The 18,968-nt window shown below is 38.2% G+C and overlaps 1 protein-coding gene across 4 annotated transcripts in view; it reads right to left on the bottom strand.

Moving 5' to 3' along the window:
- Nucleotides 1-18,968, bottom strand: part of CEP112 (centrosomal protein 112) — a 157,420-nt gene that overhangs the window by 120,672 nt on the left and 17,780 nt on the right. For all 4 annotated transcript variants that reach the window (XM_040081786.2, XM_040081787.2, XM_040081788.2 and 1 more), the window contains exons 7-13: nucleotides 18,657-18,704; nucleotides 18,454-18,531; nucleotides 6,912-6,998; nucleotides 4,991-5,090; nucleotides 3,696-3,814; nucleotides 2,573-2,716; nucleotides 97-251 (exon numbers count right to left, since the gene is read on the bottom strand). In XM_040081786.2, coding sequence (XP_039937720.1) covers nucleotides 97-251; nucleotides 2,573-2,716; nucleotides 3,696-3,814; nucleotides 4,991-5,090; nucleotides 6,912-6,998; nucleotides 18,454-18,531; nucleotides 18,657-18,704 — 731 coding nt within the window. The remainder of the gene's footprint in view (nucleotides 1-96; nucleotides 252-2,572; nucleotides 2,717-3,695; nucleotides 3,815-4,990; nucleotides 5,091-6,911; nucleotides 6,999-18,453; nucleotides 18,532-18,656; nucleotides 18,705-18,968) is intronic.

The raw sequence follows: 18,968 nt of genomic DNA, 5'->3' as shown, positions 1-18,968 counted from the left end.
ATGCCACTCAGCGTGCTCCTGGAACAAAATGAATAATGTTTGCTTCTGGAAATTCCATATTCTTAGAAGTTAAACCAGCAATTGTTATTGAATTACCTTACTTTCAGCTCCTGAAGTTGGGAGCAGACCTCCTGGTAACGCTGTTCTGCCTCAGTCTTCTCCTGAGATAATTTCTGACGTTGTAAATTACTATTTTCAGCCTCAACAGTCAACTGCTGCACACGGGCCCCCAGCTTTTGGACTGTCTCGTTCTAAAAGAATAGAGAATTGAGAAAAGCCCAGAATAAATGAGGGAACATCCCTGTTGTTATTCAGTAGCCTTGAGCAACGAGGTTCTCTGGTGATGCAGAGACACAAGAGTTACAATGGCAAAGCTGTCATCAAGCATGACAGTAAATTCTATATTGTATATAAAAAGAAATAAATCTTCAAAATATGGGTGTTTAATCCCCCTTAAAGTGACATCTTTTCTCTCTTATGCAAAACAGCATATGCAACTGATTTCGAAACTACAAATCCTTTAAAATGGGAGAGAAAATAAGATTTCAATGGAAAACTGCAGTGGACAATAATATACATAAAGCATTTTTAAACTTTCCAAAAATCTCATTCAGCAATTTCCTTTCAGTAAATCACAGGCAATCTCTCAAAAGTTGTATCTTTTTTCCTGCGTCTTCACCTCCTAAGATGAACAAATTTAAAAATCAGCAGAGTAAGAACGGGTATCCTAGGACTTCCCATTCTTCCCTAAATTTATGGTAATAGGCAGGGAAATGAGGGAAGAACTCCTCAGGAGGCTGGGGTCAGCAAATCAGACCCAGGGTGCATATCAGAGTTATTTTTGCATTAACAAAGGCCTGAAGATGAGGGAAGTGGAAGAGAAATTTCACCCACTCTTAAAGTAAAATAAAACCCCAAATATCTGCCCAACACAGCTGCTGCCCTGGCACTGGAGGTGACACGAACCTGAGCCAGTGCCAGAAATGTCACACTGACAGAGGATCACCTGAATGATCCCCTGAATCATCCACCTGAAAGGTCACCTGAGCCCTGGCAAGTGTCTGCAGAGATCTCACAGCCACGGCACAGCAAAGTTCTCCACCAGCGCCAAGCTGCTCAGCATGGGCTTGCTCTGCTGGGGGCAGAGGGTTGTTTTGCTTTGGGGGCTTGGGGTTTGGGTTTGTTTTGTGGTTTTCTGGGGGTTTGTTTTGTTGGGGTTTTTTTAATAATTAAAAAAGAGTAATTTTTAATATGTCACTGAATAGAATTGCTGGCTGGCCCCGTGGCCCTCAAGGAAGTTCATCCTTGTGGAGGGCACAAAGCCCTCCTCAGCAGCTCTAGGGCACGGTGGAATTGTTCAGCCAATTCCACTTGCTACCAGCACTGGCATTCCTGACAACACGAAACTCTGAACAAGCAAACTCAGAAATACCAACAGAAAAAAAATGAAAGAAATCAGGAGAGAGAAAGGAGAGTGAAAAAAAGAAAACTAATTTCCAGTGACAGTCTAGTCTTTCATCTTAAGCCCTGCCTTGAACTCTACCTTGTTTAATTATTAAATCAGAAGCTGCTCAGCAAGATCTGTCTAGTTTTGATGGTTCTTAAATTCAATCTTGCTGACAGACTGTGTCCATTTTTCTCTGTATTTACTGTTACCTATGACATGATCTGAATTCTAATTTTTAAATTCAACATTCATTAATAAAGGAATAAATTTTGTTTGACATTGTCTTTTCACTCATTCAATTTTTCTCATACCTCATCCTGATGAAAACTACAGGATGCTTTTCTGAGGTTACTTGTTAATTCTTTTGCTTTTTGCATCATTTATATAACAGGCACAAAACCCAGATTATACCTAATTACATGCTTATAGTTACTCTAGAAAGGAATTGCAATAAATTAGAATAATTAATACTTATTTAAAAGTCCTTTTAATGTCATCTTTCATCTAACAGAACCATTTGCTCAGTCAAAGAGGAGGTGGGTGAGTAAAAAAATCACATTTCTCTGAAAATAGATGTAATATGTAAACGGTCTACAAACCTGCAGAGACAAAAGTTCTGCTGACTTGATTCAAATATTTGTAATTAAGGGTTGATTCTAAGGTATCAGTGTAACATTGATCGAAGGTTAATTATTGATATTAATAATTGATATATTATCAATTGACAATAATTTAATTATTATCAATTGATAATATAATTAAGAATAGAATAGAATAGAATAGAACAGAATATAATTATAATATTGCTTAATTTTATCTGGGGAATAAAACCCCCGGTTGAACAAGCTGTAAAGACAATGTCCTCTCCCAGGAGCGAACACCTGCATTGCACTATCAAAAATAAGGATAAATAACAGAATCATGGAATGATTGGGTTGAGAGGGACCTTAAGCACCATCTGATTCCAGCCCTGCCAGAGGCAGGGACACCTTCCACCATCCCAAGGTGCTCCAAGCCCCATCCAGCCTGGCCTTGGGCACTTCCAGTCCACCTGAACACAAACACATGGAATTTAAGTATTTTAAGAGATACTTGTTGCGGTGAGAGGTTTACAACCAAACCTACAGTTGAGCGTGTCTGCTGCAAATACTCCTCCTCCATCTTGGCCAGCCGGGTATTGGTTTCCTGCAGCAGGTCCTGCATATCTTCCGTGTGCTTCTTCTGGATGTTGAACTTCTCCTTCTCCATCTCAGCCACGGCATCGTGGAGCTGCACCGGAACAAAAAGGCACAAATGACATCTACACCTAGCACTGAGAAGTTTTATATTATTGAATGTATCAGTGGAATCACTGAAAAGCCCAAGCATTCACACTTCTGTCCCCTCTGAAAATATTGTTTCTCTAAAACAAAAAAAAGACTGTGGCTGCCCCTGGATCCCTGGCAGTGTCCAAGGCCAGGTTGGACGGGGCTTGGAGCACCCTGGGATGGTGGAAGGTGTCTCTGCCCACGGCAGGGATGGCACTGGATGAGCTTTAACGTCCCTTCCAACCCAAACCAGTCCGGGATTCTATGAAAAAAAAACAAAAAATGCCTAACACTAGAGCCTTAAGATCTTCAGCACAAAGAACAATTTATGATTTGCCTTTAAGAAGGCAAGAATTAAACCCAACTTCATTTCTACATGCAGGGCTGCAAAAAAATTAAATTGTACAGCAATCTTCATGAAGGGAGGTGGGTTTGTCCTTTCTGTGACCCTCCCTCTCCTGAGAGGGGGAAGCAAGACAAATACTGACAATAATCTGGACAAAGGTGACACTGTCTCACAATAAACACGCTCTTCCCTCTGCTTTGCTGCTGTCTTGAATTGAACAATAAATAAAAATACACTGAAGAATTCATGACCCATCGCAGGACTAAGAGTTCAAAGGAATCACCGTGACAGCAGGTAGCAGCAGGTTTACCCAGATTAAAATTCCATGTCAGGTCAACCAGAAATAAACACTTCCCTAATACATCCAGAGACTTGCCAGGAGGCCAGATGAACCCCAGGAACACGGTGACCAGCTGGGTGTCAAAGCATCAGCAAAAAGAGTCTTGATTACTTCAGGAAAAAATAAAATCAGTGCAAAAAAAGTCCCTAAAACATATTCTGTATATATATATTTTTTTTTTTTTGAGTGTCAAAATGTATTTTCCTAGATAAACACTGCAGGAGTCTGTCAAAGGAGGGAAGTATTGTTCATTACCCTTTTCTCCCACTCATTGTTCAAGGAATCATTGCTTTGCTCACACATCTTCTTCAGCTCCTCAATCTGCTGCTCTTTGGCTTCTCTCACAACTTGGGACTCACGAACAAGGGTCTGAACTGTTAAAAATGAGAGAAAAATAAACAACCATTCAAGACCTTTGGGATTTTTCAGTGTTGGCAATAGATACAATCAGTTTTTGTCAGTTTTCCAGCTGACCTGGCTTTCTGATGGTTTTTGGCTCTTAAATACTTAATGCATGTGTTGCTTTAAGATGCAGTACTTAGATTCTGTGTCATTACAAGGTGTTCTCTCTTTGCTGTTTTGTTTACAGAATATTTCAGAGAGAGTTTTCCTTCCTGAAGGAGTAAATACATCGGGAAAATTCTGTATAACCTCAAAAAAACAGCTATTTTAACCTGATTTCATGAGCATCCTTAGGAGAAAAGGTTCTTTTGAAGGTTGAATGCCCAAGATATACATGAAAATGAAATTTCCCCAACTTAAATTCCAAGTGATGGCATCACCATTAATGGAAAAAGCAGGTCCATATTCCCACTTTCACTTTTTTTTGAGGATTTTCATTACCTGGAACAATGTGGTCAATTCCAACTGAACTTGTTCCAGCCAAGAGCAACCATCAGCCCACAGAGAGAAGCCCCAGATCCCTTGTTGGACAAATTACTTTCCCAAGGAGGAGGAAACAAAATACATGGAACACTCTCCCTTTTTTTACATAGATTACCAAACTTCTGTACTATTTTCTAGTGTGGTTTAGTCCATAGTGCAAATGGACTCCAAGGAATTCTGAAAGACACTAACATTGACAAACTGCTGACAAGCCACTCCCAGGGTAAGTTTTGTACTCGTGACACACTCAAGACTACTCGTGTTCGAAATCTCCTGCTGCAATAGTCTTAAAAATAACCCGTTGTGGTTTGATTAAAATGTACTGAATGTATAAAGAAATGAACTTTGAGCCAGGGATTCAAAAAAAAAAAAAAAAAAAATGGAAATAAATGGCCAAAACTTTTCAGTGGCATCAAAGAAACTTTTTTTGGTGACGCTCATAAAACCTGCGTTCAGTGTAATAGATCACAGGCCTCTTGGAACATTTGGGTTGGAACAGCAGAGACAACTGGACAAGAATCTCAGAATCTAAGGGAAAAAATTAAACCAAGAGCTGCAAATGATGAAAAAAAGGATGTCTACAGAAGGAACACGCAAGCCCATAGCCACAAGAAAATGCAGTACAATACCATCACACAGAAGACAACCATGAGGACAAAAATCACCTTTTTTCTCCAGTTTTCTTATCATATCCTCAGATTCTTTCTGTTTCTTTAGGTAGGTGGACTTCAGCACGTCTATTTCATCATTCTTTCTATCCAAAATCTGCAGAGAAAATTCAGAATATTTTAACATAAGTCCAGAACATTCCAAACTACAAACAATGCACAAGATACACCCTGGTCTGCAAGAAGTGCTCTGGTCATGCAGGACTAAGTGACTGAACCCAAACCACTCTTCCAGCTACAACTGCCAAGCCATAAACAAAAGACTGGTTTAGACAAATGTAGGAAAAAACAGATTAAAAAGAAGTTTCATGTTTTAAGGTGAGGTTTTTTGGTTTTCTTTTAAACCTGGGAAAATCCAGTGTTGCTTTTGTTGAGTTTGGAACTTTGATGGTGTCACTGCTGCAAACAGAAAAGATTTTCATACTTATGTTGCTTAATAGTATTTAAAAGCATCTAAAATTCTCAGCAGATTGATGAAATATTTAAATAAGTTGGTGAACTACATTACAGTCTTTTGTGCTTCACCAATTGAAATTCCTCACATGGATCCCAAGGAACAATGGACTGGAACAGAGCAAGTACGAGGGTAACTACACCCACATTTCTGTACAGGCTGAGTTTGGAAATAAAACAGCCTGAATATTTGCACACTTTGAGATAGTATTTTAATTTAAACTTTGTGTTTAAGATAAAGATTAAAGTCGCAGGAATTTTATAACAGTGCCCCAAATCTCTTATCAAACAGAAGCTTTCATCTTAAAACAATATTACTCCATCTGCAATAAACGTTTTGTGTCTTTAAAGATTAATACGACACTATTTAACCTTTTCTAAAAATCCAACGTTATTAAACGACTTCAAAAGACGGAATTCTAACATCAGTTAGGAAGGGATGACAACTCAAGGGATGAGAAAGCATTTAAACTATTCCTTATTCTCACAAAGCTGTTTCCTTTAGGCTCTCAGCTTTGCTCACTGCTTCTGCTCCAAGGCCTTGAGAACAGATGAGCCAAATATGCACCTGACCAAATATTAACATCCTCTCAGAAGGCTTTGATGTGCCCCAGAGTTGTGTCAACCAACTTCCTCCAAGCCTGTGACTCAGTCTTTAGGAAACAAAGCAGAGGCACTGAGTGATGCCGAGCTTACAGCGGGATCAGCACGGCTGGATTGGGATTCCTGCTCCATCCCTGGGATCAGAGCCCTGCCAGGGGCACCTCACAGGACTTCACCCCACCTTTAAAAGTGGGATTAAAAGTAACAGCATGGTCTGGGGTGGGTATAACCCTCCCAGGAGTGGTGTTACGTGACGCAGTAAAGACAAACCCAGCGTAACCCAGAGAGTCGGTGCCATGTTAGTGCTGCAAGAATTCAGAGTGCACAAACTTTAAAAATGCAGTAACATAAATAAAGGGGTGTTTGGTGAGCTGCCTCTGCTCTAAAACAGTGTCAAAACAGAGACAGGACAGCAAGCACTGCTGCTGGATGAGCCTGAACACATATGATATATCTGTGGGTTTTCCTACTGTTATACTTTGTATTTTGTTCATGAAAAATTAATTTTGTTCCCATTCTTCTCAACACAAATGTTTTCTCTCTAACAGAAAAATCCCGAGTTTATGATTTTCCACAGAAGTTGTTATGCTGGTAAAATAGGTTGTCTTGTTCTAACTAACAAATTGCCTTGTATTTTCATCTCCTTTCTGCAAGTGTTTTCCCCTTCCTAAGTATATTTTACCATAAAATATTCTGCATTTCTCTCAGTTTATGCCAACTGTTACCTATAATTTGACTTCCACTGAACATTAATTGCAATTGTGAAGAAGTTAAAAAACAACTGATAAATATTTATGATAATCATAGTCTCTATTATTGTTTAAATACACTACCTTTGGGAAAAAATACAAACACTTCTTACCTTTTGAACATCAGCATCGTGCTTCTGTTGTAATTGCAGTTTTTCTTCATGAAATTTACCTTCTGCCATTTTCATTTTTATTTCCAGCTTTAAAAGCAAAACAGCATAGATACATAATTTAAATAAAGAATAAATTACACCAATGACCTTTTCATAACTTTAAAATTATTCATTTACGTCTTTCAGAGGGCAATGGGAAATCACCAACAAAGAAATCTTATGGAAAAATCTATATTCCGTTTCTCAACATGTTCATATTTATTCGATACGATTGTTACAAAAGATGTCATTTCTTCAGAAAAATGAATTTGTAGGATGTTTTAGTTGGCAATAAACATAACTGCTACTGCCCAGAACAAGCCATCGTTCTCAATTTAAATAAACACTTTGGAATAAAACTTTAATATTTCTGTTAATATACCAAGTTTGGTAAACTCATTTTCATTTCTTCAGGCAGGTGTTGCATTTACACAAAGAATGTCCTTTAGCCCAGATGCACATTTGTTTTTGTTTTCTATTATTCACGGAGTTGACATTATAAACACATTTCCTTTTAAAGGTGACTTATGATGGGATTAAGGACTGGATCACTGAAACACATTTCCTGTTCTGCCTGTGTTTGTTCAAAGCTGTACTTGAATCTCTCCAACACAAAAATACGTTGCCAGCTCTTACTTAGGGTCTAAGTTCCCATCTTTCAAGTATTTTTGAATTGCTCGCATGTTTTCAGTAGTTAAAGGCTGTCTTCAGGACAGCTATGAGAGGAATTTCATGTTTCTCAGGCTTTTCTAGAAACCGAAAGTGACACCTTGAGCTCAGACTCAGGCTGTTCCACTCCTGCACTTATCAAGAGTCAGTGATCAGAAAGCAAAGAGGACTGAAAGGCTTTTTCAGAAGACAGACTCTGATCCCCCTCACTTTAGAAAAGACCAAACCCCCCCTCCAGATGACTCTAAGTGGTCTTTGGCCAACAGCAAACTTTGCGTTTGACTTTTGGGTGTTCTAAAAGGTGATGAGGACCCCTCACCTCAAGGCTGGACACGGCACTCCCATCACCATCCAGCCGCTTCCAGCTCCCACATTTTTATTTAGCTCAACTCAGAACCTGACTTGTAATATCCCAACTCACAAAATTCAAAGGAATTGACAGCATTAGTCATTCTGCCTTTATTTTCCATGCCCTTGACTAATCAAAAGTTGCCATAAAGCATGAGTCTTTATCTCACACAGACCAACTCTAAACACAGTACAAATTATTCATTTTTTTATGTGACTCATTTGTCTTACAGGTTTGTTGGGACTTGAAAACATCACAACGTTATCGTAACTTGAAAACGTGAGCTACAAAAATCCAGCTCAACTCAAAAATGCTGTGCAGGAAACAGAAGGCTCCTCAAGAAGTGAAAAGAGAAGGAAGAGAAGAAAATGGTTTCATTTTCTGAACTCATCAGCTGATAGCCAACAACCACTTATTACACCACAGATAAAGCAATCCATCTCTCCTATGTTTGCATATAGTCTTATGCAAATTAATGGAGGAGGAAAAAAAAGTTAGGTTGACAATTAATCCAAAGAAAATAAATCATATTCTCAGCTGTCAGCCAGCTCTTTTATCATCCCAAAATAAGCAGCATGATAAAAATGCATCTTCTATTCATGAAATCTACGCATATGTATATATAAAAAGAAATATATGCATATATCGCTGCAACAAAGTGACATTATAGAAGAAAATCTTAGCACCAAGTGATGAATAAGTGTTGATTTAATAAAAAGTGCACAATAATCCACTTCCAGATAGACAGCTTGTGAACATGGCATAAATAAATATGAAGGTCTCGTAAAAACACAAATACCAGAAACTAAACACGAAAGTGACTCCAAGCTACTTGCATTACGTTAAAAGCTTATGAATGACTGAGGTACAGCTACTGCCCTCACACAGCCACTAAATCCACACAAATTACATTTAAAACCCATTAATAACATCAGAATGTCTTGGCCGATGGAAATGAATCCCTGGTGGCTTGTATCAGACGAGAGTTGGTCAAGGTTTTATTATTCTGTACACTGAAATAATACAAAAATAAATTAAAATCAAGAATTTCACTTGGATTAAAGATGGACATATATATTTTCAAGTGCTGGTGATTGCTCTCAGCCACAGGATGTTTTCCCCCAGGCTGACAACAGAACTCCCTGTACCTGAAGCTGGTTCCCACTTCTCATTAATCTTCCCCTTAGCACCACCCCTGCACTTGCGCCAGTTCCCATCAATTTTAGCTCATTAATCCATAATGCCACTTCCACCAGGACAGCCATCTCTTAAAATGTCACAGGTTTGGGGCCGCTTTCCAAAAAGGAGAGCTAATTGCTACCAAACAACTGGGAAAAATGCGTCCAAGATACAGATATCAGCCTTTAATGAATGCAGCCACAGTAATAACAAAGTAGATTGCTTTTCCTCTGAATATTAGAAATAAAATGGAAAAAAAAAATAGGTGAAAAATTACACAGACGAACTCCTCATCAGGTGAGGGCTGAAAAGGGGACAGCTTGAAAAGTACTCAAGGTCCTCAACTTCTATAAACTTAATGAAGTTTTGGCACCCCAGGCACTTTTCTGCCCCATCTGCTTCATCTACAAATTTCCTAATTTTATTTCTACATATAAAGAAATGTGAAAAGTCCCATATTGAAGTGTCTGAAATTCAATCGTTGATGTGCACATGAAGTTTTCAGCTAGTGTTGAGAGGAAAGCTGTATTTGTACTAAGCAATTGGTAAAAAAAAAAAAAAAAAAAAACAAGTTAAAAATCTCCAACAGCATTGAAATTTTGTAATAGTCCACGGTTCCAAACCCACATGTATCTCCATCACAACTTCTGGAAGTGTGGATTTGTGCCTTTGCTGTTAAAATAATGATATATTGGTTTAAAAATCCTACACTCCATTTCTCGAGCAGAAAACTGCTTAGAAAAGCCAGAAAACATGAGGACAGCACCACAGCGTCCTATGGCAAAGCCTGGAGGCCTGGTTTCATTTCCAAATCTGCTTTTTGACCCACCCTCTCTCTCAGGCAGACTCCCAATCTCACTGCGTATGTCGATAAAATATTGAGTCATGTAAACACATTTTATGCAGTGATCTCATGAAGGCTGGGGTGGAAGCAAAAGGGCTCAGCTCTCCCCAGCTGGGACTGAAATGCCTCCCCTTCCATTTGAAAGCCGAAACACATCATTAAATACTAATTTCAATCAAGGAATCTCTTTCAAATTAAAGCCACACCAAACCGAGGTGGAGCCTGTCCGCAGAACCCAAATGTCAAATCTCAGCTTGTCCCAATTTCCTGTGGAACAGCTCTAGGTAACTGCATGTGCTGCTCTTCCACGCACTGCTCTCTGCACTTCGGCTTGACTTTATTTATTAAACACATATTAAGAAACAAAATAACCTGCAGCAGTACCAAAGACCTTCACAAGTTTTAGAGAAACCAGAAAAAGCCAACTTTTTAAAGTCGCTCACTTTGTTAAACGCAATTTACGGCACTCGTGCTCCTTGGTTTTAATATCTTTTATCACCAGTTAAGAGGCAGCAGAGAACATGAAATTTATGGCATGTTACCATTCAGACAAGGAAAAAAAAATGTAGATATTCAGCTATAGTTGGGAAGTTTGCAACTATGTATGAAACGCAGCCATTGCTGTTGGCTGAACATCATTCCTTCAGATTTCTGTCATTGTTTATCCTCCTCACAAAGAGAATGAGGCAATTAAACCCTAAGGCCATGTAAACAATACTGATGTCAAACATCTGTGCTGTCCCTGTTATTTAAAGCTATGAAGGGTGGTAGCAACAGAGTTGCTTTTATGTGCCTAGTCACACTTTCTTCCTCATTTAAAAAAACAAAACCACCAAAACCAGCAAACACAGTTACCTGAAAATGAAGTTTGGGGGTATCACTGTCCTGATGCCACAGCACAGCTCAGGTGCTAGGAACATTTAATTAATAACTGCCAAGCTTAAACTGTCAGAGTCTAATGTGCAACTGTCATAAATGTCCAGGGGAAAAAAGTGATCTCTCCTTTTTCAAGGCAGAGGAGAAATATTCATTTTGTCCTCATTTACAGAAATTAGTTGAAACATTGAAATACCTGATTTAAAACCAAATCAAAAAATGGGTTAGCACTATGAATCACTGAACTCCTGCCCACTTGTCTTCACTCCAGGGCTCACCCTCAGGCCAGGGGGGACATCTTAGAGCTTTAACATCCATCAGACTGGGGGTTTTGGCTATTCGACAAAACAGAACTTGTTGCTTGCCACGTTTTGGGTTTTTTTTGTTTTTTGTTTTTTTTTTCCAAGCCTATGAATATATGGGGGAGGGAGGGAGGAAGCGAGGAAGAGGGAGAAGGATGTAAACAATAAATGAGAACTTCAAAGTAAGAACTAACAATGCAGAACAATGACTTGTATATCTTACAGTACACGACAAAAGTTATTTGTCTTGGTGTTCTGCAGCTGCTAAAAGGAATCAGTGCACAGCACACAAAGCTTTGATATTTCCACAGAAGAAAAAGGTTTCTCAAAAAACATCAACAAACAACTCCAACTTTCTACTGAATTGTGCTTACTCAATTTTCACATGCAGGGTTAAAATAATAAATATTGATAATTTATACAGTGTTTTAAACCCTACAGGAAGGCCAAGTCAGAAGAGACTGGACTTGCAAAACAGTCAAGATTTATTATAAATACACACTGACTTCAGACTAAGGTAATTTGGAACAGGGTATTTCACTTCATCATTAACATGCTGTCTGATCTCATTGTGTTATTTCTGTATCACACCATACCCTCAAAAATTTTTAAGATTAGCTTTGAGGTATATCAATACTTTCCACATTTTACAAAAAAGACTCAGAGTATTTAAAAGAAAATCATTGGTGTGAACAGAGGAAAAAAATTGTATTTCATAACAATGTATTTGAAGAGAATCTTCTACAGTAAACGTAAATTTTAATCATATTGGAACCAATCTTCCATTTTCAAATGGAATAGCTGAAAACTTTGCGCTCAGTTTACAGGATGTGGAAAAACCACTGTTCACTTTCCATTTCAGAAAATAAACAGAGTTATAACTACATTTTGAAACAGTACATCATTAACCACTGCAGTTACAGCACAGAATATCATCGATGTTTTTATCCAGTGCAATGACTAAGGCGAAATCAATGTCTTGGAAAGTCTCTGTTGCAAAGAGCTCAGGAAACCAGAGATGGACTGAAATAAAAACAGCATCAAACAAGTGGAACAGCCAGAAATTAGAATGTAAAAAGCCCCTTTATAAACATGGCATTTTGCCCAGATTCAAAGGTCCCTCCACAAAAGTCCATGTTTATGATCTGAACTGGATTATTTGACCTAACAAACATTTATAATTCCCACCACATATCTACCCTTCTTTGTATCTTTACTCTTTAAAAACAATACAATTGCTACAATTCCTGTTGCAATATTTTTACACATTACTCTTTAATGGGAAACCAGATATTCGCTTAATCAAAAAATTAATATGACATTCTTATAACCCCTAAAAATTAAAGGTTTTGTGCTAAATCAAATTTTACCAGCTTCCCCCATCAAGAAAAATCTGACTTTTTAAATGACACTGAAATTAATACACATTTGCTCGATACAGAAAAATAATTGAATGGACAATTGCCCTCATTCATATGTAAATGTCATTAGGCTCTTTCAAGAGAGAACAATGTATTTTTCATGGATTTCCACGTTGGGGGTGGTGGGAAGAAGGAGAAATGCACCCAGCTCTGTATCCCAACAACTGTAATAACTGGAAATGGTATTTGTGCTCTCAAGGACGTTTTCTATAGCCAATAAACATAAAATGGATATTAGCAGTACAACACACCATGTTATTTAACAGCTTTATTTGCAGGGTCCCACTTCCACATGGAACAAATCTCTGCCACCAGTGGGAGACACTGACATCAGCAAGGACCAAAAAAAATTCAGTATACATCTAGAAATTAGGAAAGCTTAGCCACAGCAGTATTAAGAGCAATTTCATAAAAGGCAGCTTAAAAATGCAACAAGCTGTATCTTCAGTTGCAGCAGCGAGAACTGAACCCAGCTGAACCTGTGAGCTTGCAGGAATCACAGAGATTTCAAAGGGATTTAGTGAAATATAACAGAAGGGACCACTCGAGAATTTCATGGAATTCTGCACAGTGCCCAGCCCAGTGAATGAGTCTGAATACATTGAGTCACTAACACTGATTCTTTTTCCCCAGTGTTATTCCCCCTTTTTTCATGTTGTATTTTAGCAGCTTCTGAACTCTTTATACTCACTTCAAGATCTCCTAAATCAGCCACTAAAACTGCACTCCCACCTTCTTTTCACCAGATAAGATGTAGCCAGTGTACAGCATCTATTTTTTCTAGTCAATGTCTTTTCTCCCTTAAAAATCAGAATCTATACTTGAAAAAAAAAAAAAAAAAAGAAAAATCAAACTTTCTTCCTTTTTTTTTTTTTTTTTTTTTAAGAGAGAGACACTTTGAGGTAGAGATTAATCATGCAGCAAAAGATTAATTCCCAGCTGCTTGGCAACCATCTGGACATTCTACTGGTTAAAACACTAGTTTGAATTGCTAACCTACCCCTTTGATCTTTCTCAATGTCTCCAGCCCATATGTGCAATAATTAAAGACATAGTTCACAAAGTACTGCAAAAAAAATAAATAAATAACTGTCCACGTACATCTCGATCTCCACAACCAGCCTGACTGGTATCAGGAATTATAAATCAGCGGCCAATTTATGAAAACATGTCTCATCTTGACATCCACTGTGTGTCTCTACACCAGTCTAGCAATAAAATAAGGTTTGGGGTTTATTACATTACATTCCGAAGAGTTATCAAAGCAGGGCAGGATGTGACTTCCTCACAAGGAACACAACGGACAACTTGCACATGTTTTTGGGAGCAGGACATTAATCAGCCAGGAATTATGTTAGCAGCATTCAAGATTGCTGTGATTTTAAATATGAACGAACAGATTCCTACTCAGGACGATTACTCAGTGGTGAGAATCAGTTTACAATTGGATTCTCCATATAAATCACACCCCGCATTCAAAACAGACACAGGGGTTGTGGAGAAAAGGAGAAAATTCAAATGAACCAGAAAATAGTTGCTGTCACTGCCTGGAATATTTTCAAGGGGAAATGAAACAGTGTTTTCAGAAGCAAGTTGTCGTAAGAAAAAAGTTACAGAAAAGTGAAAATCACAATGAAAGCCATAATTATGTCATATCTGCCTTTTCTTGCCCCCTCACATGGGCCACACTTGTGTGAACAGTAAGCAACACACATTCTTACAATTTAACAAGAATATTCACCAGAATGAAAAACCTTAACAATTTTTACCCTTGGAAATCAGCATGACATTTATGAGCAGAAGTATGGCTTGAACAGTCCCCAGTGAACATGATGACAAAAGAAGGGGAACAGCAAAGGAAGAGATGTGGAAGAACCAAGGGATAATAAGAAAAAATTCCAAGGCTCCAGCTATTATAAGACTCAGGTTTTTTGAGACACAGTCAAATGCTTTCAAAAAGTTCATCAAAACCGCTCTCCTCCTGTTATTAAAAAGCACAAAGAGCCCCAGCACATCTAAGGAGGTTCCCTGAGCTGTATCCAGCTCTCCTGATTCCATACACAGATGTTTACGTATCCATCCACCAAGGTTTAAACTCTAGAGACACACACAGAGACTTTTAATTCAATATATTACACAAGAGAACAATGTATTTTGTTACCATCCTTGGAAGACTTGACCAAAAATACTTCTTTTCAATGAGGAAAAATATAAAATCCATGATGTAGCTAAAGGCACAATAATGTTAATTTTACAGTGGTTTAATTACAAGAGTCCTTGTTTTAGGATACTGTCTCTATATTTGGTTTATTTACTGCTCATATTTGGCACGAATTTCATATACTTAAATACCTCACTGTGGAACAGGACAATTAAGAGGAAGGAATCAAACCCAGCAGGACAATGCCCACTGATCACCATCTCCTAATTGCAGGGACTCTTATCTTCAAACGTTCTTTCCCTCCTCTTTTCCATGCTAACACCAGAGCTATTCACTCTCCTTCCAGAGTTTTACAGCTTTCTTTCCTCCCTGCATTCTTTCCCCTACATTCTCTGTATGGTCCCTCTTGGGGGAAATCCATATCACAGCCCTCATGCAATTTGCTCTGTTTCAAGCTATAATCTCCTGCCAGATAAGTGAGAAGCACAGTAAATCTGCTGCTTTCAACACCTTCAATCCAGAGCCCTTTTAGCCAGACCACGACTTAACTATATCAGCACTGCAGATTTTATCTTCATGTAAATATATCACTAGATCCCAACACTTCTGGTGCAGTAAAACCATATAAATGGCTTGATGATCTTTATAAACAAAATTTGTGTCATGCAGTAAAAGGGAGTGCTCATTCCCAAAATAAAAGGAGAAAAACAGAAATAAAGATTACAAAGATGAAGGTCTTAAATAGCTTTTTTAAAAGGCTGCATCCCTCAAGATAAGACTTCTAGAATCATAAACCCATAAAACCCTCTTCCGTATTACTTCTGGTCCTGGATCCAAGAAGATGCATTTTCAGGGGGAAAATAATTTTTAAAAAAAAAGTTCTTTTTTGTATTCTGTATGCTCTCTGTTATCTTACAGCACCTATTTCATCTCTCCTTTACTCTCCTCTTCCTCATTCCCTACCACCCCACATGACAAATGGGTGGAAGCTATCCCATAGGTGTTCTCCTGAAAACCCAGAATTCCTCCTCCCCCAGCTGCACCACCAGTCAGTCTGGGCTGTTTTAGTACACAAGAGGCTGGAAAAGCACCAATGGCTCCAGTGCCCAAAGGCTTTATCACTGGATTCCCAAAAATCCAAACTAAGGAGTGACAGGAGCACTGTGATAAACTCAACAACAATGTTGGAAACACTCAATGTTCTCCGTTAGCCCAGACAGATGAAACATCACAATTGATTGCATAAAGTATTTGAGCTTGCCAGTTTGTCTGAAAAATAAATAAATTAAGAACTGCTATACAACTCAGTACAAATTTGCTCCAGGTATAATCTTCAACTGAAAAGTGAAAATTATTTCCAATACGCCTCTGTTTTGTTTAGGTTTCATTTGTTGAGATAAGATAAATATCTTTGCTTACAAAATAATAAAACAGAAGGAAATTGAGAAAAAAATGCTAAGAATAAATAAGACTGACAAAATGAAAAATTAAGAAAGGGAACTTCTTTAAAGAAAATGTCTTGAAGTGATATATCAGATAAACTAGTTGCTTGAGAAAGGTTAAAAGAAATCAGTTGATTAACATAGCTGATTTTATTTTCTCATTCCAGAAGAATTCCAAACCTGTTTCTTAGCAATGGTACTGAATCTGTTTTTCTGAAAAATCGCAAATCAGACTTCTCCTTTCCCTCTCCCCTGCCCCATGGAGCTCTGGGTGACAGAGGATGGCCAGAGGTGAAGTTCAAAGGGACATTTTCCCTTTTTTATCAAGACAGGCCAATCACCCCATCTGTTGTGCTCTGCTGTCCTGCTGAACATGGATTTATTCCTGTTGGGTTGCCTCTCCCCTGTTTAAATCCATGATTTTTCAGTAATGACCATTTCCCAAATGGTTTAATCCATGTCAGAAGTATTTGGGGAAGAGATGACTAAAAGCCGCTGCCTGATGACATCGGCGTTCTCGCAGGGCTGTGATGTGGTTATCACTGCTCACGGCCATGTGTTCAGCATTACAGACTCTAAACAGGTGCAGGAATGCTTTATGAACAAAGGTCTAAAGGTTAAAAGCAAAAAACCCCACAGTTATCCTATTTTATGTTCTCCCCTTGTACTACAAAGAGGTTGAGAACGGTTAAAGGTTCCCCCGGACCCTTTTGTACAGCACCATTTCTCTGTTAATACATTCACATTCTATAAATGAAAAGGACTTTATTCCTAATTGAGCTTCACAAACAAAATCAGATGAAAACACATTTAAGTTTTCTCGTTAATAGCACACACATGGTGATTGTGAAACACTGTCTGTAACCTTTCCAGTTCAAACCAGCCCACGGTCGAGCACCATTAGCAAAAAGTCCTGGATTTTTTACTGTGTGGCTTAGAGGATTTTTCCACTGAACCAGCAAAGTATTAACTGGGTATTTTATGTAGCTCCTTGGCATGCACTCCTGTTTATTTAATTTGAAAATATTGTTTAAATGACAACATTGTGCTTTCAATTTATTTATTTCTTGGGCTATTTTCACATCTTATGAAACTGCCTCATCCTGAGGCACCGGTGGTTTGAATCAGTCAATACAAAAGAGCAGTCAATAGCAGAGCAGAGAAAGTGAAAGGCACGTGGATTGAGCAGCTGCTTGCTTGAGCATCCAGTCAGGCAGCCAGGTAGCACCAGAAAGCATTTCATATACATTACTTTAACAACAACTGAAGGATCTGCCAACCGATTTTACCCTCCTCTGTATTCTCTGCTAAAGATGTTTTCTGAATTGTCATGAAAGTAACTTGAAACTGAATTGTCATGAAAGTTCCAATCCATGTGTCCTTACAAGACACCATGAAAATGGAAGAATATTTTCCTGCTTTGCTGATGATGCCCTCACCTCCCCAATGCAGACATATTTGGGGTACTTTGTGGGTTTAGGTCCTCCTGGATCGTAGGGGTTGTACACGTATCTCTGTTTTCCAAGAGCATGTGGCTGAAATCAGAAATTTTAAAGACAAACAGAGCAGAGTGCTGGATTTGGTTTTTTGGGGTTTTTTTTTTGGGTTTGGGGTTCTATTAATTGTTTTCCTAATGCACCTTGGGTTCCCTTTTCTGGCCATTAATTCACCGTCTTTCAAAAAAAGAAAAGTGTTAGATAAAATGAGCAGCTTGTGACAAAGTATCTCAAAGCATGAAAAAGGTGAAAATGACCACTAAATTTTACTTTTCCACATATTCAAAGCAAAAAAAAAAAACATGGTGTGAGAGAATTAGACAGCCAAGCTTGGACAGTAATCTTAGGAATTCACGATGTTACAAAGTAGTAAAATAAAACCCCATATGACCAAAAGAGGATTGGAGCTCAATGAGGCAAATAATGTAGATCTTATCAGAAAAAAGGTCAAAATCTGTTAATTTTGAAAGGTATATAGAAAAGTAAACAAAAGTCCTCACTAAATCAAAGGTTTCATTGCCTCTATTAAAAGGTAATTTGGAAGATTCCTAGAATTCAAGCTTCGCTCCACTAAAAATTCTTTCCAAGGACCGCTAAATGTGTTCAGATATTCTTTTTTACTCCCTGAATAATTGGAAAATCCATGAAGTATTTAATGACAAGCCCTGTCACTTCAGCAAATTTCTCTTCCATGAGATTTTCTGCTACAATAACTTCCTTGTTAGTGCCCAATTTCCAAGGAAAATGCCTTAAAAGAACCCTACCTCTTTCTCCGGTGCTTGGAACTGCACACGGTGGTGCCGAGAGGGGCTGCTCTGCCCAAGGCCAATTTTAGGTGTCATCTATTGAAGAAAAAGTTCAAAACAACCAATGAAGTCAAAACCAGTAAACCCAAGCACGATCGATTAAAAATAACACTAAAGGTTTGTCTGCCCTTCTGAAATATCGAGGGAATATAAAAACCTACCAGAGTCATTGGCACCTGTTTTTCTCGCAGATATCTGGGGTTTTCTAACTGAAAAAAACAAGACAGAGAAAAATCAGCAGGTCAACAATGTCTGATTTAGTCCAAGACATCATAACTAAACTATACTTAGCACAGGAATGGCATCACTCAAAGAACCACAGGTGAAATTTCAACATGCCTTAAATGTTGTAGAAACAGGAAATTTTCCTAAGAGATCATTTGGTTGGAAATCTACTCAGCAATTTTGATAATGTAAACGGACCAAAAATTGCATTTTTTCCCTCCCAATACTTGTGGTTGTAAAAATTCCAT

The sequence above is a fragment of the Hirundo rustica genome, chromosome 18 (assembly GCF_015227805.2).
Source record: "Hirundo rustica isolate bHirRus1 chromosome 18, bHirRus1.pri.v3, whole genome shotgun sequence".
Lineage (NCBI taxonomy): Eukaryota > Metazoa > Chordata > Aves > Passeriformes > Hirundinidae > Hirundo > Hirundo rustica.
This window is presented reverse-complemented; position numbering and strand designations above follow the sequence as displayed.